This window comes from Centruroides vittatus, unplaced genomic scaffold (assembly GCF_030686945.1).
Source record: "Centruroides vittatus isolate TY-2023 unplaced genomic scaffold, ASM3068694v2 contig_1112, whole genome shotgun sequence".
NCBI lineage: Eukaryota > Metazoa > Arthropoda > Arachnida > Scorpiones > Buthidae > Centruroides > Centruroides vittatus.
In genome coordinates, this window is record NW_027120714.1 from 1,285,216 (window position 1) to 1,309,374 (window position 24,159).

The 24,159-nt window shown below is 30.8% G+C and overlaps 1 protein-coding gene across 3 annotated transcripts in view; it reads right to left on the bottom strand.

Annotated features, from left to right (window-relative positions):
• Positions 1-264: 264 nt before the first annotated feature.
• LOC136976884 (uncharacterized) overlaps positions 265-24,159 on the bottom strand; it is a 41,393-nt gene continuing 17,498 nt past the window's right edge. Inside the window, exons 7-14 of one of the 3 annotated variants that reach the window (XM_067272266.1) lie at positions 23,858-24,018; positions 22,860-23,032; positions 21,489-21,534; positions 21,284-21,348; positions 17,035-17,096; positions 14,748-14,807; positions 5,351-5,584; positions 265-1,137 (exon numbers count right to left, since the gene is read on the bottom strand). In XM_067272266.1, the coding sequence (XP_067128367.1) occupies positions 671-1,137; positions 5,351-5,584; positions 14,748-14,807; positions 17,035-17,096; positions 21,284-21,348; positions 21,489-21,534; positions 22,860-23,032; positions 23,858-24,018 (1,268 nt within the window). In that variant the 3' untranslated portion in view covers positions 265-670. Of the gene's footprint in view, positions 1,138-5,344; positions 5,585-11,395; positions 11,943-14,747; positions 14,808-17,034; positions 17,097-21,283; positions 21,349-21,488; positions 21,535-22,859; positions 23,033-23,857; positions 24,019-24,159 lie in introns of those variants that run through there. The other 2 variants (XM_067272260.1, XR_010881000.1) reach the window with 2 other exon arrangements.

Consider the following 24,159-nt stretch of genomic DNA (forward strand, 5'->3'; position numbering starts at 1 on the left):
TGGGTAGATTTTTCTAATCTAATGCAAAAAAATTTCTTTAGGAAGTATATGGTCATGCGTAGTTTGATGCTTAATGGTGAAAGTGACTGCATTTTTCCTAAATTGGCATCCGAGTGCCAGAGGATTGTGCACATGGTGCTCTTTAGGTTTTGTTGCAGAGAAAAGGCAATTCTTTTGGATTTTAGAGAGTTCACTACTCCGAGGAAACGATTTACTTTGTATGAGACAAAAATGTATTGCGAAAGAACGACTTTGTCACAAGAATTTTAAAGTTAATGACTTATAAAATGGTTTATTACTACTATTTTTTTTATATAAGAAACCAATAAACACTAATACACATACGCATTATGGATTTCTATACTTGTGATTATACAAATAACTAGGTTTAAAACAAAACAAGTAATCCAACAAATAATTTATAAGGAAAAACATTTGATAATTTTGCAACGTTACTTAATTTTGTTACTAAACCAATGGAATGATCTCTCTTTTATTTGCTTTATGATTCCTTAAATGGTATGATGTCGAACAATGAAGATGTTTTAGTTTTAAAATACTTGAGAATTCCCAAAAAGCTGTTGCCGGGGTAGACGAGTGTGTCTCAACAAAAATGTTCCCAGAGTTTTTTCTTATAGATATATGTATATGTATGAATTCAGACGGTCTATTAATTATGAGGTTGATAATAACTACTCATAATACCTGCTGGACCGTGCATCTGGCTAGACACGTGTGGACCACCATACTGATTGTACATGCTTGGAAGCATCATGCCCGGAACGTGGTTCATGCCGGTCCCGTGGCTCGACGGACCGTTCATGGGCACACTGTAGTTGCCGTTCATTGGCGAATGCTGGGGTTGGCCAGCGGCTGCCGGGGCATAACTCCCACGCCCATAGCTCAGGGCATGCGAGCCCCTGGCGCCAAACTTTTCGGCCCTGCTGCGGTCTGAGGTGCGACTTCTGTTCAGCTCTCGCTCTCTGTTCGCTCCAGATCCGAACAACTGCCTTTCCGTCACACCTCTGGCTCCAGTTCCCATTCCCGTTCCTCCACGGGGACCTCCGAAAGTCTCGTGGCTCCTATCTCTCTTTTGGGATCGGCTGTCGTTGGCTGAATTACGCCATCTGTTTCGTCCTACATAAAAGAAAAGAGTATATACAATTGGGAAACCAAAAAGTGAAATTTTTAAATACATCTTCATACAAGCCACTTGTTCACCAAAATGATTAACTCCACAAAACAAAAAGTAAAGAAATGCTGTAGAATGTCATTTTTATATTATGTTTCATTTTAGATTTTCAGTGAAATGACATAAAATTGGTTACGTGAAAAACAAAATTAATGATTATTCTGAGGAGTTGATCAATTTGGCCCGTGAACATCTAATGTAATGAAATGCGAGAGTTTATTTTATTTTCCTTGTAAAGTAGTAGCTGTTATAAAAACTATTTTGCCATTTTTACCTTCAATATATGAAATACAAGGGAATCAGAACATTTGTAATTTTCCATCTTGAATGTAAATGCATTATGGTGCGGAAATAAATAAGGGCACGCATTTGATCCACTTTTTGGTTTAGGTCGTTTTGCCTGTTGAGACTCCTTAGCATGGCAATAAAATAAGAAAAACACATCTCCATAGTAGAAAGATGCATCTCGAAGATTCAGCCAATGCTTAACTTCTCGGATGTCGCTGTCGGACTGGAAGGCAGAGACCATCTTCAGTTGGAGGATACGGGCGGAAATTCATAGGAGTAATACTTTTGCACGATAATATCCAACCATGAAGTGTTCTTGGCAGTAAAATTAATTTCCCTCCTTGCCGAATTTTGATTTGGCACTGTCAGATTTCTATCTGTTCTGACGACGATGATCAAGTGGTCAAATGCGGGTTACATATGCACGATACGTTGTTCTACCACCGAGGCTACAATAAAATCTCAACACAACATAATGGAATTGAAAAATAAATTGTTTGCGTGTTTATATCTGTTCCACGTTTTCACTCAAAAAAGGTAACCTTACTTTCTGACTTTTCTGCATAAATAAAGAAATGCCAGAAATTTAATAATTTCTACATGATTGGAAAATTCTTTACATCAACATAATCTGTAGAATTCTGAACAGGCTTATTAAACAGAAGAGCATAATTCTCAAAACATATGGATGAGATTTTGCCATCAGACTTTGGAAAACAATAGAAATAAAATAAAATCTCGCATTAAGTTTTAATTTGACAAAAATAAACAATAGAAAATTTCATGTATTTTGCAATTCATTAACGGATAATACAACAGGTTAACACTAAATGAATACTTGGTGACTTTAACAAGTATTTTTTGTGTTTACATTTAATCATATAAAGTTGGCTTTGCACACTAGGTATTTGCCGAATGCCTAGTGTGCAAATGCTTGGCCAATACCCAGAATAGTGTGACTGATATTTGGTATTCGCACTTTCCCACGCCAAATCGTAGGCATTAGTTTTTGCCGATTGCCAAATAAAAAGTGTGGAGCCGGATTAAGGAAACAGACAAAGAGAAACAAAGTATTTCTGAACTGACCATAATGTAACCAATAGTGATTTTAACTAGAAGAGTGGTTAAGTCTACTGGTTATAGTAATCTGAGTGTCTTAAAACTGCTTTGTAAGATGCTCAAATTAGTAAAATGATCTCATTAATATTTCATCTTATACAAGCTGCTACTTTACACTTAAAATCAAAGTAAGAAGAGGAGAAAGGAATATAAAAATGGAAATAACAAGAGTCTTTAAATGTCAAGAAAATGGAAAAATCTATGTGAATTTTCAGAATTTTTGGTATAATTAAAATAAATTAACAAGTTGGAATGATTCTTAATATAATATAAAGGAGGATAAATGCCATTATTAAAAAACAAGTTTATCTTGAATAATACAAAGGTTGTATTTTCTATAATTTTAAAAATCAGAATTGAAATTTACTAATATGTACAAGAAACAACAGCTGAAATTCCTTACTAATTCTCTGTACTGCTCGAACTGTATTATTCAAAATTTTCGGTTTCCTTATGTCGTCTAGCTAAATCCTAGATAAATGCTCAAATGTCGGTGGATAAGAAATCCTGAATGTTCAATCTGCAATTGTCTGGCTGTATGTAAGCCTACGTTTTGTTTATTTTTTATGCTTGACATTTTTAATTAAAAGATTCCTTGACCAGAGACTGGATCAGTTCAGAATTGCATTCTAACATCAACACAGTGATGGCTGAGAGTCTCAAAACATCTAGTCTGCCTGGCGACTTGTTTCTGTAAAATCACGCATGAAAATAAATAAAGGAAGGATTTTATAGATTTTTATCTTATTACTGATCTGTCTAATAATGTATTTTCAAATACAACTTATCCAGATATGATTCCATATTATTCAGATGTAGGGTGTCCAAAAAGTTACTGTGCAGTAGGAAATTAGTAATGTTATTAAAGTTAAGCATATGCATACGATACCCACAAGTTGTATGTCTCACATTTCTTGTGTGAGAATCTGGGGGTTAGCAATTTAAATTGTTAATTTAAATAACAATTTTTGTTATAAATTTTCAATATTAAATTTTATGATAGATAAATTTCTAAAGTTGAAATGAGAACATCCTTTTTAACTGGAGGAACAGTTTAGTTCCTCCAAAAGCAATAGCACACTCTATCCTAAGACTGCTGGACTTCTGTCATGCATCAGAAACATGGAGGCTTATTTCCAACAATCCGACTGGATGGAATTTTTGTATAAAAGTCGAGTGGTCACCTTCAAACATGCTTTTCGTTGGTATTCTTGCATTTGCAATTAGTCAATGCTCTCATCCCTCTCTCCCCAGTTCTCTATTTTTATTTGTTCCCAAGAACTCTCAACACTCCATATTGGATGTATTACAGGTAGTATAAGTTTTGTAAACTCTCTCCCCCAGAAAGGCATTAGGAAATAGATTGTCATTCATCTTATTTTCTTTTTAGAATCATTTGTAATTTAGTGATTTATTTCTATATGATATTTTTTGTACAGTTAATATTTAATCACATTTGTATAATAGTTTTGGTCATCCCTTATTAATAATTTATCCTTAAATTATCATCATTTGATTCGATTAGTGCCTAACTCCATTGTCGGCCCACAGTCCCAATGCATCCCAGGTTATCAACTATTTAACTTAAAAATTAGCTGGAATTTTCAGGGGGGTTTAACATGTTCTTCCCACTCAAAAAAGTCAATATTGCGAGTTAGGATGCGGTTAAATTTATCCTAACCAGTGTTGAGACTCTTTAGAGAAAGATTTTCCCGATCTTTCTTTCACATTTCCATCCTGAATGTGGAATGAGGTTATTTCGGAGTTCTCACACTTTGCAATATATGGCATTACTACTCGCAGATATTCCAGTTCCTGGAAGACTTCTTTGCCAACAGCATAATCTCTTGCAGAATCTGGCCCGCTAGGTCTCTGGACCTCTGTATGGATTTTGGAGCCTTTGGAGAACATTTCCCACATTTGCTGTGGAAGAAACTGTAATATCATAATATAAAATTACACTTTTATTAAAACTTTAAACTTTTCCCCCTGCACAGTAATTTATGGACATCCTGTACTTTATTACTTGTCTGCTATTGTTCCTGTTCAGATAAGACAATAAAGACCCTACCCTATTTATATATTTAATAATTTTAATTAGAATTATTATTTCAGAAATTATACTCAGTTTATATAAACTAACACATACAAGTTCCTATATCCTATATCAGTATGTTAACTAAGGAGAATGGAACAAAAGAGAAATATCTGGCAAAAAATTACCATTAATGGATTTCAAAAAGGAATGGCAAAAATAGACAGGGTGCAGAATAAAGTTTTTATATACCCACATAACTGGCAAACAAAGACAGTTATGGATGTGAGCATTATGTATAGTTACAGTAAAGGAACTACACACTACAAGACAAGACTCACAGCACCTCAGTGATAAAGCACTCCTATCTCAAAAATGATGCACAATCTAAAAAAGTCAATTATGAAGTCGTCGAGCATGACCGATTTGGTACGAAAAGACGTTCCTGCGTACAGAAATAGCATGAATAGAAAGTATGAAATGCACATCCGGCACAGACAATAAAATGTATATTTTTCAAGTGTTCACCCTTTGTTCTCTTTCATTTCAGATGTGTGTGTTTCTCGTTTTCTTGTGTCTTTCTATTGTACGTTAGGTGTTGCTCATTTACATCAGTGTAAAAGGACTTTACTACGCACCCTGTATATGGCTTTGTCAAAATGCAGGGTGCACTTTTGTTTTGAATTGCAAATACTTTAAAATTTTCATACCTTTACCTCCAGATAATCCTCTTGCCATTTCGGTTAATTCATACAATTTCGGATTGACTACTTGATTGGCTTCCTTCAGTACGGAAATCAGATCGTTGGCCTGTTTCATATTTCCTTGCGTAAAGAAAGTGTAGGCAGTGCCGGATTTGTTGCTGCGCGCTGTTCTTCCGATACGATGCACGTAATCCTCGGAACAGGCCGGATAATCAAAATTGATCACAAATTTTATATCGTCCACATCTGCATTTTAAAAATTAACATTAAAATTATACAAAAAGTGTTTATTTTTATTTTTTTTTCATTGCTTCTGTTATTTTTATATTTAATTTAAAATTTTATTTCATATAAAATGGGGTATTACTTTAAAAAAACTAAGATTTTACATACACACATATATAAAAAAAAACTTCTCCTAGAATGATAACTTACCAAATATATAAAAAAAGTATTTAAACATCGATAATTAAAATTTCCTTACAGTTTTTGTTAATAAGAAACGTGGCTTATAAATACCGACAACAGTTTATAACTTTAAATCGTAAAAATTGTTTAAAAAAAGCAAACCAATTCGTATTCCGGCAGGCCTAAAGCCGATGGCTTTAATAAAAAATTTCGATCTTATTAATTTTACTTATCTTACTTTCTTTCACGAGCAACTCTCTTCTGGCTTTAGGCCTTAAAGCGGTCAATTTCTTAGACCTTCTATACCTTACAATAAGCACTTACGCCGTAGACGGAAGAAGCGTGACATTTCCTCTACGATATCTTGTTTCCTAATCTGAATAATCTAATTCTGCTTTGTACTAATTCACTAAATATTTCATGCAAAAATAATAAGTTTAACAATAAATACTTATTACTAAAAGTTAATTTAAAAAAAAAGGCTAATTATTTACATACATCTTTAACTAAGCAGAAAGAGTAAAAAATTAAAATATAGAAACAGTGAAAATTAAAAACATTTAAATAAAGGCAGTAATAAATTTATCATCTTAATTATTATTAATAAAAAAAATTATTTCCTCCAAACTTCGTACCGTTCAACATTGATTCGGTTTTCTTTTATCGGAACTTAATTAATGACGAATTAAATATATTTCTAATCATAAAACGTATAATTAGTACTTAAATTACAATTGGTTCTCTTTAGTTTCAACTCGAGATCAAATAAATTAATAACGTATCGAACAGTGTGTCATTTATGATGGATATTGCAAAATATAGTAACTTACACGAGTCCAGAAAATAAAACTTTTGTATAATAACCACATTAACTTGCACATTATAGTATTTTTGGTATCTTAACATTATATTTTACTGGATCTACCACCAAAGTAAATCCTCAAACCGCAGGCATCTGCAGAACATTTCCAGGGGGCAAAACTTGCAGACAAATACATAATTACATCAATAAATTTATAATTTATTGGGGTTATTTCACAAGTAGACTATAGAACACGGTACCGCATCGAAGCATCCTATTGTCGAGGATGTAAGGCTACATATCTTGGTCACTTTTACGACTGTAATCTGCAGAATTTTTCACTCGCTCTCGGGGAGGGGCAAGTGTCCCGTTTGTCCCCCCTCCACGGACGCTACTTTGTAAAAGCCAGAAATGTTACTTAAATATCCTGCCGGATTTTGAAGATTTATTTTATATTTTCAAAACACAATTTACAAAACAGTTTAAATTTAACGCGAGGAAATTTAATGATATTCCTAATCTGCCAATTGCATTTTTTTTTAAAAATCAGTATCTGGCAAAGTAACCAGGAACATCATTTCAAACATTTCTTTTAATTATGTTTTATGTTGCAATTGTCACTTAGTGTAATGGTAGATAGAGAGTTATATGGCACTACTTTAAATTAAATTAGTAATTAGCACAGAACGATACAGTCTGTAATTATTTTAAAATAGAAAAACTAGAATTTATTAATGATTATTTCTTCAAATAAACAAAAATACCAGAGAAGTTTAATTTATGAGAATGTAGTACATTAGTACCGGTTATTAGGACGAAAAAAAATGAAATTTAAAAGTCAAACAAATTAACTTTAATTGGAAACAGTTAAATATTTTTATCATAATTTAAATATCTTAACCATAAAAAGTATTACTTACATGCAATTATAAAATTTATCCGTATCTTGAATTTCTATCGAAATGTGGGCGAGCAAAGATGATTGGAGGGCACACGTAGTACACACATTGATATTTATTTATTATAAAAATATAAGGAATTCGATAGTAAAGGGAGTGATCATCTAGCAACCGAAGAACGAAATTATTCAATAAGCCTAACTAATCAACTGCTTTGATTTCCATTAATCGGCAGGATTATTTCCTTAAACGTCAAAATCGTTCAATGTGTCTAGTCTTTCTGTTTTTGAAATAAGACGACGGCCCTATATATGCCAACAAACTAAGTGTTACACTTAGGATATGTAGTCATAACAAATATCAACTATTTTGTCAAAACTGGTGAAATGTTTTTGACAAAGTGATTGTAAAATTTAAAATGAAATTATAAAATATATTATTAATTATCTATACTATTAATAATGCTTAGAATAGTATGAAAACAAAGCAAATGCGCTTAAAATATTAATGATATCTCATTAAAAAAAAAACTAACATAAAATCAGTTATTCATATGCAATGTTTTAATATACAGGGTCTACCATTTTAAATTACTGTAATAATGATAATTATTATCCAAGTACCAAGCAACATATGCAAGTCAACGGAGTAATCGTTCAAACTTTATCTTCTTCCTGAATTCTAATGCCTCGTCATCTACTACTTCTAGTGAACAACCTAAATGAAAAATGGCAACTTCGTGACAGAGAAGACATTTTGCATTCTGCAGTTTATAAGGTTGGAATCACTCTTCGTCGTGCAACGTGAGTAATCTGCAGGAGCCATAGAATTGTAACTGCCTGCAGACGGACGTGCTATAGCAAGCGTAGGAAGAATTTGAGTATTGGTGGGATACATGTCAAGTGATGCAAGGAGCAAGAATAAGAAATTGTAACGGACAAATATGAAACTTGGATAGTTATCCAATGTTTTAACATATGAGGTTTGTCCCAAAAGTGTACTGAATTTTTATTTCAAAGTATATAAAAGTTAAAACAAACTACAAACAATTCCTTCAAAGTATGACCTTGCAAGGTGACACAGTAGTTCCAAAGTTTTTTCCACTGGTCGCAGCACTATATGAAGTCATTTTCCATAAGGGTGTTTAGTTTGTCAGTTGCAACTTTTTTGATGTTTTCCACTGATGACCTTTCAACTTGGATTTTATCTTAGGAAATAGGTAGAAGTCACACAGAGCTAGGTCTGGACTGTAGAGAGGTTATGGGAGTGTGGGGATTTTTTATTTGGCAAAAACACTCAAATTGATAATGCGCCTGCTCACACAGCACTATCGTGGTGCAGCACCCAATCTTCTGCAATGTCTCTGCAGATTTGCTTGACCCATTTTTGAAGTAATTCCAAGACATCTCTGTAGAAGGCCTGATTAACTGTCTGTCTGAAGGTAAAAATTTGGTTAATGTTACCTATGGTTCCAAGATGGCGGCTCGTCTGATTCCAGCAAGGAAACAGTGGAGACGCACGTTCTAACCTAACTTAACCTATTCTAATAATTTTGTTGGTAATAATTATGGTAATTTGTTAGAATAGGTTAGTTAGGTTAGGTTAGGTTAGGTTAGAACGTGTGTCCCCACTGTTTCCCTTCTTCTATTTGCTGGAATCAGAGACAACCCGCCATCTTGGAACCATAGGTAACATTAACCAAAAATTCTTTGTGCACAATTCCATGACTATCAAAAAATTGATAAGCGTAGTGTTTACCCTGGATCTTTGTGTCACATGGACACCATGTTTCTTGATGACATCTCCATAACATCTCCACACCAAGTGACATCTCCATAAGCTTTGGTTAAATCTGCAAATGTCTCAGTTGCGGATGTCTTCAGTTTCACACAAAACTTACTAGTGTAACGTTGTTCAAGATTTTTCTCCATTTCAAACATAATGATGTGTTAAAACATTATCTTACACAGAGATTGTGCACGTTTGACTTAACCAATCAACTTGAAACAGGTCTAGACATGCTGCTAAGATATCTAGCAACATGAAAATACCAATTAATGATGTGTTAAGGTGCACAGTCATTAAATAAAAAATCAGTACGCTTACTTTTAGGACAGACCTCGTATAGTACAATGTTCTCGGATAACAATTAACGTAATTACAATAATTTAAAAACGGTAGAATTCTTTTTGAAAGGCTCAGTATATAAAATTAGAAAATCTGATTAATTTATAACATGCAGCGCTAAGATTCATAGTTACATTATACTACATAATTTGTTGATCTGTATATCATCATCATCTTATGAATTTTTATAGTTAATGATGCTTAATTAATAATACTTTCATCATTTGTTCAGTCATGCTGATAATGTTCTGATTTAATTATTTAAAATTATAGTATCGAATGTATGGAAGACCTACACAAATTATTACAGCTTATCAAATTATATCTAGAGAGTATGAAAGGTGACCAAAATGCAATTTTGGAAATTCAAATTGTATGAAGTATCATCATCGCATATAACAGTATATTGAAAACTCTAATTTTCATTACTATATTATTTCTGAGATAACGATGGACAACAGAATCTCATTTCAGTGCTACAGCACTTTGGTTATGGCATTTATATATAAACTAAAAGATTTTTGAATTATATGAGTACAATTATCAACAGCAAATGTTAACATTAGCGAGGTTGAGGCCGAAGTTTTAAACACGAAAACGTGTACGTCGGATGTTCGGCGTCGCTTTCCCGTAAGCCTAGAAGTTTGACAATGGCATTTGGAATGTCGAGCATGATTCCACTGACTTTCCAACTGCCATTGTCAAACTTCTAGGCCGACAGGATGGTGGCGCCAAACGTCCGACGTACACATTTTCATGTTTAAAACTTCGGCCTCAACCTCACTATTAACAGAATAAGATAAACTCATTAATTATAAACAAACATAAGGATGTGCATGCTAAACATCTGCACAAATTTCAAAGTTGTTTAGAATTCATTTATTTATTTTAAAAATAAGACTTTTCGATTTTATACTTAGAGAGTTAAAGAATTGATGAAAGAATTATAAAAAAAAAATAAGATAATGTTAGAACACAAACTAGCAGGACATAAAATGATTGATGTGAAATTAGGTTGTACAAGTAAATATAATTGTTATATTCATTACAATCAGTATGACAACACACACAACCATTGCTTATTTATTTGGAGGACAAAGAGATTGTCAAGTATTAACTTTTTTCACAAATATAAGATATTCTTAATAGGGCAAATAACGTTTCATAACATTGTAATTTTAATATTTTTATTAAAACCGGTAGATTTAAACTAACATACGATACCAAATCTACCGTTTCACCGGAAGAAAATCAAGCATGCCTAATAAACTAAACATACTTTACTGTATATACACATCAGAATAAAAATATTATAATTATTGACATATATCTGAGAATATATTAATTAGTCATTATTAGTTGATTCAGCAAATTTGTAGTAGTTTTGAATTTTTATTATAAACGATAGAAACCTAATTTTTATATTTTTGTAATTTTATGATAAAAATCCAAAACGTAATTCGTAAACTTTTACAACATATAACGTCATCAAATTTGCCTCAATAATAGTGGACAATTAAAGTTAACATTAAAAAGTTTAACTCAAACCAAACCAATAAAACATACTTTAAAAATTTTAATTTTAGTATAAAGGTATTTATACATTACAAGTTAATTCATCTACATAATAAATAATAAAATTATATATTTTTTTTAAAACAAGGTAACGCTTTAAATGCATTTGTTTTTTTTAAATCTCCTTATTACTAAAAATATATAATGACAAAACATTTTGAAATGACTTGTTTTTTCCCCATAAAATGAAATAAAAAATTAAAGAAAAATATGAAATATATTAAGAAATAGACACTAATCAGTTACCTGTGGTTGACTTCTTTCAATAAATCCAGCACAGCACCGTGGATGGTCAAGGCTTGAGGTAAATTCCAGCAGTTTTATATACTGAGAGCCCCAAGCTGCCACGGCAAGATAGGCAAGATGCTTGCGGAGCCCAACCCAAACTTTTATTCCTACCTATCCAGAATCCTCGTTGTGAACGTATCGACAGTCTTTGATTGCAAGCTCATTGCCTCAGCTGCATTGATATTATTTTTGTTACAATAACTGGAGATAAAAGTTCGAAGACGTACAAAAGTTTTCTCAAGCAGCTGTTATGCCTAGCAGTCGCACCAACCACAGGTAAAACCCTTTAACCCCACAGGATGTTCGAGAAGGATGGGGATGACATGACTTTCGCTTTATTACTGTTAAAGAGGGACTCACGAAGCAAGCTATCTCCTCATAGAACACGGCCAAGATCCCACAGGAGGTGGATTTGTCGACCACCCCGCATGGGAAGGATGGTATCACCCAAATTTCCTGGTTCAGAGGCACGACTTATATTATTGCCAATCATTACAGTGTGCCTCTGTAAAAGAGAAGAAAGCTTCATATTAGAATATCTAAAGTCAATTAAATTAAAAACTTATTTAAATCAAAATGTAACCATTATTAATTTGTACTTATTACTAATTACTATTAATTCTACTTAACTCTTTAATGCTTTTCATCTGAATATTTTCTGAATTTTTAAAATTTCTATACATTACTGAAAATTGAAATTTTATAATTGAATTTGTATAACATGATGTTACGTTAATAATTAATTTTGATAGCATGCTTGACGTTAAATTTTCACACTTCAATTTTTCTGTATTATGAAGAATAAAGAATTAAATCTGTTCGCTTTCCAATAAATAAAACAAATATTATAATTATTTAATGAAATAAAGTTTATATTAAAATTAAAATTTACTCGAAAGAATCTTTTTCTGTCCTCTCTCAAGCTATTTTCCTTTTTGCATGAAAATAATTAGGCAGAATAGCCAACCACAAATCATTTTATTCAAACCTTATCCTAAAAACAATTTTCTACAGAATTATACCAATTGATGATTGGAATAAATTTAACACCTTGACTCCATGTTAAAAGTGAAACTGATATTGAGTGTTCCCATTTTATATATTTTCCAAAAGATTATTAAAATTGAAGCAGTGTCGAGTACTTTGATTTTTCTCAAGTCAGAACATGACGAATCTAGCAAATTTTTAATGATAAATCTTTAATGGCAAATAAATAATTCAGATTTTCGTTTTGTAACTGTGAGAGATTGGATTTGACAAAATGTTCAAAAGAAAACTTATTTAAATATCAGAAAAAAACTTTTTCCATTTTTGTTACTGGAGGATGAGTGCATCTCTCTCCCCCAGAGTCGTTTCCTCTCCCAGGGAACTCGGAATGTGTCACTGGAAACTAAAAAAAATAATTCATTATTGGTGAAAAAAGACAACGCAACTTGGAATTATAAAATAGAGTGGCTCAAGGACAAAAGGGTTGTCGTCGAGAGTTCGAGAACGCATCAACAAAAGTGCCCCGAAAAGGTTTATCATCATCCAGGCTACCCGGAACTTCTTCCCTGGTGTTTCTTTAGTGAACACGGTCGTACTCCCTGGATTATTAAATCCTCCAGTTTGCCATCGCTTCCTCGACTGACTCCAAGAAAAGGAAACCCTCAACTGGATTCCATCCCCACCAAATGAACTCAACCCGTCGATCCGGAAGACTCTACAATCTAGTGCATCCAAGGTATATAAATCAACTCGCAGTTTTTTGTAAACTCTAAATTAAATCAGTTATTTTAGTGGTTAACACGGTTTCCGAGTGATTCGCTTCCAAGCCGTACTCTCAATCCTCCTCCATGCCGGATCCGACCATCCGCGCATGTAACTGCTCACGCGAATTCCGAATTTGCGACCATCAAGGTTTCTGTGTCTGTCCAAGAAGACACAGTGGTGTCAGTCCTGACAAGGCACTAACGAGGTGCCGACCCTCTGGACACATAATTTATCAGGAGGGAGAAAAGGGACAGAATTTAGAAAAACTCTAATCCTTCTCTCTCCCGTTACATTGGAATATTACAACTACACTTTTTTAAATTTAAAAAAATAAAAAGTTCAAAGAGAAATAAATGTTATCATCATTATTCACTAATAAAATATCATCATACTTCATTCACTTCAATTAAACTCTTAATTAATCTCAATTAATTAGAATTCCAAATAATTAAGCAAAATTTTCTAACCAGAGATGTACACCAATGTATAATTAAATAAGTGATGCAATACCAATACCTACCTTCACGTAATCATTGTCAGCTTACAAATTATTTTGATATCGCTTGAAGAGGATAAAGATAAATTTTATCTGTAGCTACAGTATACTTTAGTTAATTCTTTTAACCAAAGTACTAATTCTTCTTAATTTTAATCAATTTTGAATGTCTTTTTATATTCAAAACTTCAAGAATTGGTGACAGTGGGAAAAATTTAGAATACTGCCCTAGAAATTCCTGACTAGAACTTCACCCAAAAAAATTATTTGAATCATTATAACCTGTAATTTTTTTTAACAAATTAATACACTCGTGTATGTTTTTGACCTAACAAATACACAGAACAAAATACGCAAAATTTTACTTATTTTTAATCAACTAATTTATCTTAATATACAGTTTATTCTAAAAAAATAGTATCTTTTAATATTATAATAAATGCTTTTAAGTTTAATTATTGTTAATTGCTTAGAGAAAAAATCTAGCATTAGAAAAACATCAATTTTTCACAAAATCTTCAGTTATAAAGCAATGATTCAATGAAAATTAAATTACTATTAAATATAAAGAATTTTCTAATATTTGAATTCTAAAGATTATTTCTTTAAAGAGAAAACAAAAATAAACATCACATTCTTATTCAGTTAAACAATTGCAATGCTTGTTCTTAAAATATAATTAATTCATTTAAAAAAAAGTTTGAAACGCTTGTGCTTGTTAATATATTTTTACTTTCATAATACATTTCATTTTATTCTTTAAAGATATTCTAAGATACTTTAAAGAATCTAAAATTCTTGTATGAAAATCAAGTTTACTAAGTATTTTAAGATTTGATCATCAATTAAATGCTTTAAATTCCCAGCATTAAAGAGTTAATACATTAAAATTAAGTTTTAAATTATGTCCCCCTCTCATGTCATGCCACACCCAGCACCTGATTTATGAAAAATGTAGTGGTTACAAAAATATTTTGAACATTTACTTTATAAATTGAATTTTAGAATAAAAAGTAATAATAATAATAATTAATAAAAACGTAATATATTAAAGATACTAACCCAATCCTCGTGCTGCTACATCAGTAGCAACTAATATGGGAGAACGACCAGTACGAAATTCTGTAATAATTTTAATATAAATTATATATACGTAGTTGAATTAAATCGGTAAATAAACAGTATATATAATAATTATAAAAATAATGCTTATTTTTTTTATTATTAAGAGATTTGTAACAAACAAAAAAAACTAAGTAGAATTACAAATTAATTTAATACAACTTTATTATTAACTGAGGTCTGCATCATTGCATCTGCCATTGTCGTACAAAATTGTTACAAAATAAATTCTTTTTGTATGTTTGATGCAGATGTACTGTACAAAAAGAATTTTTTCTCAAAATCAGATTGCATCAGTAAATTAACTAGCATCATTCTGATATATTTTTCATGTTGCTTTACAGTTTTGAAAGTTGATTTCTTCTATTTCTAATAACTTATAAACAGAGAAATTGAAAACTATTCATTTTCCTATTTTGGTTGTTCCCTACATTAAAAATGGGTCTTGAGGGGATACATTTTGCAACCACAGAGGACATCAAATTGAATGCAACAGCAAAACTCCTAAATATTCTGAAAAAACCTTCTAACAGTGCTTCCATCAATTTCATGGTGCAAGTGTGTGCCTGCTGAAGGCTCCTACTTTAAAGATGATTACGTAAGCATTTCTACATGTCCTACTATTAACAGTGTTTTACCACAATTACAGATACTTTTTGACTGTCCATGTATGTTGAAGCTGATAAATTTCCAGTAACTTCCCCCTTTCTACATAATGACTTTCAAGAGAATTACTTAAAAGCCAACCATAGATTTTAGTACATTTTATTTCTCTTTGGTGAATAAGAGCTAAGCAATTGACTCTCAAACTTATCTCAATGTATGTACAATTTTTCAAGTAAAATCTATAACAATGATATTAATGACAATTGCTTTATTTACCACTAATTCACTCCACTATCTAATATAGTAATGAATAAAATCAAGAGCCACACCGGCCAACTATCTCAACCCCAGGTAGTTCAAACATCAAACATACAATGGATATTGTCAGCATTAAAAATTTTTTTCAACTTCATTTTAGCATATACTTATCACCATATATTTGTAGTCTATCCAATGAAAGGTAACTTCTAAAAATAATTTTTGATACATGGTAAGTCAGTTTCATTGATGATTAAAACACGTGGCTCAATAATTATAATGCTAACAATAAACTTTTGCTCTTTTTATAACAGTAAAGTGTATTTTAACTAAAATAATTATATATATTTAGAATGATACCCCTAGCTTGACTACATTATGTCTCATCTTGTTTACACACATCATCATTCATTATTTTCTGTCATTATGTCAACAGATTCAAATTATCATTACCATTTTGATATATTTCTTTCATGTTCTAAACTCTATAGTTTAAAAATCATTTCATATTAATTAAAATAACATTCAAATATACAATTTATATTACTATTAAACAGTTTTCAAGTTAAAAGACAGTAGTAACATTAGTTTTTGTCTGGTGTTTACCCAACAGTTACTGAACACACAAAACAAAATTTCACCATCCCATTGGTTGGCCCGACACAATTTCAGCAGTTCTGTCTTGGTATTTTATTTTTGCTGTTTCATTTATATTTTTTAATTACATCTACATTAAATTACTAATGGAAAAAGAACAAAAGAAATGAGGGAGAAAATGGAATATTTGAGACAATGTTTTATAAACTGATTAGAAACACGTTTCAACAGCAACTTGAAAAGTGCGAGACAGTTAGGCAGTCAGTGTAGTAAGTTATGCAACAATTTTTATTTTGGTTTAAAGTTTTCGGCAGATTCACTACAGATTACATGCAGGAAATTACAATAGCTCATGAGACAGGAAAGATAAAGATAAAAGTATAACTGGAGGAATATGAAGTTTGTAAAAAAAAAAAAAAAAGCAACATTACTTATGTTATTACATCAACAACAATACAGCATTGCAATCTGTTTTGGAGCATTTTTACTCTTAAAAAAATTATGATTCTATTCCTGTTTGAGAGGATAAAAAAATCACAATGACAATTAAAAAAGCTGTAGCCGTTTTACTAGTTTAGTTGTCAGAATATTAACATACCCATAATTTATAACTGACTGTGTATAAAATAATAAAAACAAATAATACTTTATAAAAACTTGGCTTTCATTCTAAGACATTTCCAGTAAATTACAAAAAATTATTAGTTCTTCAACATTAACTTAACAGGTTATAATGACTCAACTTAAATATGGAAAAACATTTTACCATTTAGAACCCAATCTCTTTCAGGCTGTGATTTATCACCGTGAATACACATTGCTGGCCACCTGAAAAAAATCATCTATTATTAAAAAAATTATAATCATATGTGATTATCTTTTTTGCTATTTATAAAAATAAATATTTTATAAAAATTTTACAAGATTTATTTGATGAAAATGCAACTCAGAATTAAGAATTTTCAAACAAAAATAACTACTACAAATTCTGGAGCCATCCCTATTTAAAAATGCTGAATATACAAATTGCTTTCAAATGTACTATTTAAGTGGCAATTCACAGATTCTCTAGTCTAGTCAAGCCAATGTTTATTGGTCCATATAATTACAAATATAAATACAGTTATATTAACGTAAGTTATAAATTACACAATTATAGTCCTAAAAAATCCGTATCACCAGAAGATTATTTTTAAAAAAAACTCCAAAAATAAAGTAAATTTAAACTCAACAGAAAATCAGAATTATTAGCAAGAAACATTAATAAGAAGAGAATGTAAGACAATCTATTGAAACTATTCTGGAATATGCAGTAAACATAATAAAATTAAAAATGTGTTAAAATTTCATTCATTCTATACCAGGCCTGGCCAACCCGCGGCCCGTCACATTAAATTGTGTCGCCCGCTAAGCGATATATATATCTATTAAAACGTTTGTTTCCCATTATGTGTATACCAAAATAATTAAATAAATGAAAATTTGCATATGTCATTGTTATAATGCGCAAGTGCAAGTACGAACTCTTGGTATAACAATAAAATCTTATTCATTTTGTATTTGTTTTACTTTTTTAAAAGCATGTTTGCCTAAATTGTGGCCCACCGTAATGTTACACATGATCAAAGTGGCCCACGAAACAATTTGGGTTGGCCAGGCCTGTTCTATACCAATATCAATTATAAAATTTATTAAACCAGAAATATTCATACAAACAAACTATAATATAAAGCATTCTATTAAGTTGCAGACCGCATCTTACTGCAATGTTCACCAGCCTAAACAGATAAATGTTTACTTAAGCCAATGTTATAGAAAATAAAAATTTAATTAATGAATACAAGTTAAAAAATTGAAAATCTTAGCAAACATTTTCCCTTGATCGATCAAACTTCTTTGAGTGGAAAAACTGACCGGAAAAGAACATAATTTAAACTACAAATGAAAAGAACATATTTTCAAAATACAGAATATAAAAAATGAAATAAAAGGATGAATTAAGATGTTATGACAGAGGGAAAACAGGTTTCCCCCCTCTGTCTAATACAAGTTTTAAGCAGAGGAAAAAAAGACATTTTTAAATTTTATATTTATACTTTGACAGAACACCTTAATCCATCATTCAGTTCATTTTTCACAATACAGTAGAGCATTGATTATCTGACTCAATTGGGGACTGGGGTTGGTCGGATAACTGAAAAGTATGAAAAAATACATTATTAGTATAGTGTATTAGGCCTGGTTTAAATACTAGCCTCCCTTTCATGGTCGAGCCAGTGCTGCCAGCTAAAACATGCAAAAATTTAACAAAAATAATATTAAAGTAGCCAAGACATGACCAAATATTGTAGCGCCACATCTCTAGCGGACATTTGAATTTGCCGACTAGAACGCGGTCGGTTAACCGATAAGTCGGTTAATCGGAGTCGGATAATTGATGCTCTACTGTATTTTATATTTTGCAAATATGTTCCATTCATGAGTAATTTATGTTCTATTTTGAATCAGTTTTTCTGACCAAAGAAGCACAATTAGCCAAGTGAAAACATTTGCTTTTTTTTTTTTTAAATTTTTTAAACACTTTTATTTAACTTGCTTTGTATCATGTCCCCAAATCATGCATCTCAAATTTCATTCACTTCTAATTAAGACAGAAAGTTGAAACTGTAAAGATACACCTAAGTCCAATGACAATGTATTTTAATGATGTTTTAGGGGATTTTTCAAGACTGAGGTAGAGTATGGCGATGGTGAAGGCATATCACCATCCCCAATCTCAAAAAACATTACCAATAAAGCTTTTTTTTTAAATTTTTTAAAAATAAATTAAAATTATTCATTTTAGTATTCTTTAAGTTTTTATTTTCTTAAGTGAACAATTCTTGTTATCCAATTACAGCTTGAGTTGTGTTCATAGCTACCATTTATGTTTACAAGCCTATATCCATAAATTATGATAATGATACGATTTGAGATAGTGGATGGGATGGAAATCAACATTCTTTCATTTGTAATAATTATACAAAATAAACTATAAAATAGTTATCGTTAATTGTCACAAATCAATAAATGGTCTTTATAACCATAGAGAGATAACAGAAAATCATTTCTCTTCCAAATTACTCAAAAAAAAAAAAAAAAAATTTACTGCAATGCAATGCATCAATTTTAAAACATTACCTGATTATTTTATACAGGGTTCCTACTCAAATTTTTGTTTTAAATTCCCTAACATCCCCTGGCTAATTTTGTACAAATTCCCTGACCATCACATACCTTACCATATGGCATATTGACAAAATAAAATAGCATTTGACTTACTATGTACCTATGCTATTGCTTCTCCAACTTTTTAATTAGCTAATTTTTCTAATTAACAGTTACATATTTTTTTATAATTGCCAAATTATTAAAACTAAAAACAAAATGTTTTATTAAATTAAAGTAGTTTATCCTGTTATTAATTCACAACCATAAATCTGCATGGGTTTAAGAAAAGAGAAAAGCCATTATTTATTTATTATTCATTAACAAATCCTGTATAATCCATATGTAAAAGTATATATTTATTAACTTCATGAGGAGAGATTTTTCCACACGTTTCAAGGCACCTCGTAGACAAAAAGGAAAGGTCTGGTAGTGGATGGTGATGCATTTGGATGTTATGTTATGCTCTCTACACTTTGTAACTACGAGCGACGTGCGAAGTGGCAGAGAAAGTTGGCAAGCTCGAACGCTCGGATTTATTCCTGTTTAGCAGGGATAGTTTTAATTGATCGAAGATACCGGCTGCCTCGTTGACTTGTGCGCTTTTATCCAGCAAGATAAAAGCGCACAATTCTCGTAGTCCCATCGCACCGTCCGTAAGTATTTCTACAAACCCATCCAGGTCTGTCTAATAGAATAACCGCGATTCTCTTCCTTGAGCCAATTCCCGTGCCTCGCTCCGTCCCAAACATATCTTGGCACGCAATTTTGAGTGCTTCTATTCCAACCCATCTAATCGACAAATCGCACACAGTATCCCTCTCTATTAGGTGGCCGTTGCCTGGCCTCGGTTGCTTAGCAACGGTCACTCAGCAACTTCGCGCGTGCCCCAACTTGCCTCGTGTTGTTGCCGTCGCTTAGCGCGGCGTCCGTCTCCGTTTATTAAACTTTATTAAATCTTTTTACGAAAATACAAATATTTTTCCCGCTCACATATATCGCCGCCTCGACCTTTCTATAACCGTTACTCCCCGCGTAACGAACGATGTTCATTCTCCCGGCCCAATCCCGTCTGTCACGTCCGTCTCCGATCTTCGGTGTCTCCGATGAATGCACTTCCTTTCGATAATTCTTTACAAAAGACCAGCTGGGCATGTAATTTATGCCACAGCTGGTCTTTCTGTTAAAGTGTAGAGAGCATAACATAACATCCAAATGCATCACCATCCACTACCAGACCTTTCCTTTGTGTCTACGAGGTGCCTTGAAACGTGTGGAAAAATCCCTCCTCTTGCAGTTAATCAAAAACAAGCGCAAGTGTCTAGTGGATGCTGAATTTAAATTATATTTATTAAATTTATTCCTTAACAAATTTCCTGAACTTTATAAATTATTAATAAAGTGGGAAAAAATCAAAAATTGTTTTGATACACAATAAAAATTATTAAAATGAAAAGTGATAAATAATTTTAATTTAAATGTTGTTTATCACTTTTTGTACTTTAAGTTTTTGGGGAAATTTTGTGTATGCTTGGAAGAAATTTTGGATCCTGAAAATATTCTACACCCCTTTTCATGAGTTGTATTGCACCACATTACTTCTTACACTTAGTTAAACATATTGTCAGCAAAAAATCAAGAAGGCAAATTCTCTGACTTTTCCTGACTTTTTGATAATTGTTGACAAATTTCCTGGTTTTTCCATGATTTTCCCTGACTTCTAGGTGCATAGGAACCCCTGTATATACTAATTATTACTATTATTATTTATTTCTTTAAAATCCAATTAAAACAAATAAATTATTTACCCATCTCTTCTCATTCTTCTTGTCAAATCATCTACTCTTCTTTTGGTTTCAGCAAATATAATTGTCTGTAATTGAAAAATTTTGATAAGATAAAGAGAAAATTACAGACATAACAAAAAAAAACCAAACAGATTTAACTATAAATAAAACATCTTAGTAATTACTTATAAAAAGAGTATTTAAAAATCTTTCATAGTAGAGTTACCTTATTCTCTTTTTCATTTGTTATTTCTTCCAACAATTTAAAAAGTCTAAAAGAAAAGATATCATAATTTAGATTAAAAATTATTTTTGAAATAAATAACTATTTTATTATTTTTAAAAGACTACCAAAAACAAAATTAGAAAATGCATTAAAATTCCAAAAAAACATTGCCTTTCTCAGAGTAATTTGTTATAAATTTACTATGATAAAGGCAGTTTTCTTGTTTTTATTATTATAAAAATTATTAAAAAGTTCATTAAGAATTATTTTTATTAGATTTTTAGGATACATGCTTACAATATATTTTTAAAATTTTTTATTATTATATTAAGATATATATACATACATATTTTAATTTATAAGGAAATTTAAAAACAATCAAATACAATGTAGAAGTCTGAGAAGTATCTACAGAGATTCAACCATTAATTTAATTGAATACATAAAAGAGGCATTTAAGCCACAGTGTCCTATTGGCATTGTTGATAGTTTGGTTTCATTTAATTTTAATTCCAAAGAGAAAAAAAAGAGCTGAATGCAACAATTTCAAATTTTTATGCAGTGGTTAATTAATTGGCATGCTTTTCTTTATCCAGTTAAATTAGGATATCAAATTCTTGAAATTAGTAAAAATTAACCATCGGGAAATTGAATTATCTGTTTTATACAATTCAGTCATATTTCTAGTATAAAATACTCAGTGCTGATGAGTGCAGATTTTTTAATAGTATGTTCTCTCTTCATAATTTGGTCTTAAGGATTCCTCTTCATAACAAAAAAGAATAAATCACACCTTTCCACTCATATAGGCTAAATGTATCAAAAACAATTTTTTTCACAAATGTTCATAACTCGTACCCTGTTGGAAATCTTATTTATCATGACATACAGTATTTAAAGCACCATTTGGTATAAGGCAACTGCAGTTAAAATCTTTGTTTTATTTTTCCCCCACTTTTACTACTTTTATTTTTCTTTTCCCATTCCGAATTTTTAAGATTTAGTGCATTCTCAACTTTTAGAATGAAATTTTATTGATTATAAACAGATGCATAGCTTTTATATTAATGTTCCTTTTATCACATTTTTACACTTTGGGTGTTTTATTATCTATTTTATCAATGTTGTCTTTTCTGACTTTATTTCATTATGTCTAAATCATTTGTTCATGCAAATTAATTTTTATTATATATGTGTAATGTAATTGTTTTTATCTAGGGGATCGTTTTATTATGTTTTGAGAGCACAGTTATCTTTAGTCTACAAGTACTTGACTGAATGTATTCAAAAATAAAATTTAAAAAATGTAAAATTAATGATTTTTTCTCTTTTGTAAAATTTAACTTAATAAAATTATTTTAAAAATTTTACTTCTGTTCTTTCTCCGATTCTTGACAGACATCTATAATTTGTAAAATATTATGATTGGCACAGAGTTGCAAAGCTCCAATATTAATCTGAATGTAATCTTTCAAGAAATCTTCAGCTAATGTGCGTACTTCTTTTGGCCAAGTTGCACTCCACATTAATGTCTGACGATCCGGCTAAAATGAAAAAAATTTTATAATCACTCTGTATTATACTCTAAAATTTTTTATTTAATCAGCTACAGATTTAAAAGTCTGTTTTATACCATGTATGACTTTGAAATAAATTGAATGAACCATAATAAACAAGTTCAGTTTATATTCATAATAAAATAGTTTCCAAACATAGATATTAAAAAATTACCACCATAACCTAATTTTTTATTACATTTTATCAATCAAAAACGTTTTTTTATTTGTATAGTAGGAATAATCCTAGATCTAGTAGTGGCCTACAAGAAAAGTCTGTTGTAAGTCGTTACTGCATTAATTATGCTTCTGTTTTATCATCAATATGAACTGAATTTGTTTTTTATAGTTTATTGAATTTTTAGGACTTTTAGAATTTTACAAGAACATTCTTATTATTAAAATAAGCTAATTTTTCAAAATTAATATTTAAATTAAGTAAATGAACTTACAAAAAATATTCTCTACTTCCAAAGACTAGTTCTAATCTAATTAAAATGAACAATAGTGTTCAAATTGTAATTCAGTGACAATTAGTCTTCCATTCCAAAACAATACACAGTACATTTTGTACTTTTGCTACAAAATTTAATATTTACTTTGCTCTTGATATTAAAATGGACATAACCTGTTTTTACAGCTAATTACTATTTTATAACACTATTTATAAATCAGCATATTAAGATTTTTGGCTTATTTAACAACATTGGTAAAGGTGAATAAACCAAACTTTCTTTTAATTTAATTATTAAATTTCCAAATATAAATATTAAAAAATTTTCCTTTGAAATTAAATTTTTAAAATTTACTTACTCTTATTTGTTCGACAATCTTCCGAATCTGCGGTTCGAAACCCATATCGAGCATACGATCGGCTTCGTCTAACACAAGATAAGTGCAACGTCGCAAATTAGTTTTACCGGCTTCCAAAAAGTCAATCAGGCGGCCAGGAGTAGCAATGCAGATTTCTACACCTGAAAATTTTAAATATAGATCAAAAACAATTCATTGGTAAATTTTTAAAAATAACTATAAGATAAAATAAATATTAAAAAGCTTTTGAATTCTCCCCATTAGAAATATAGGTTAAACATTTGTCTTTATATATAATGTTA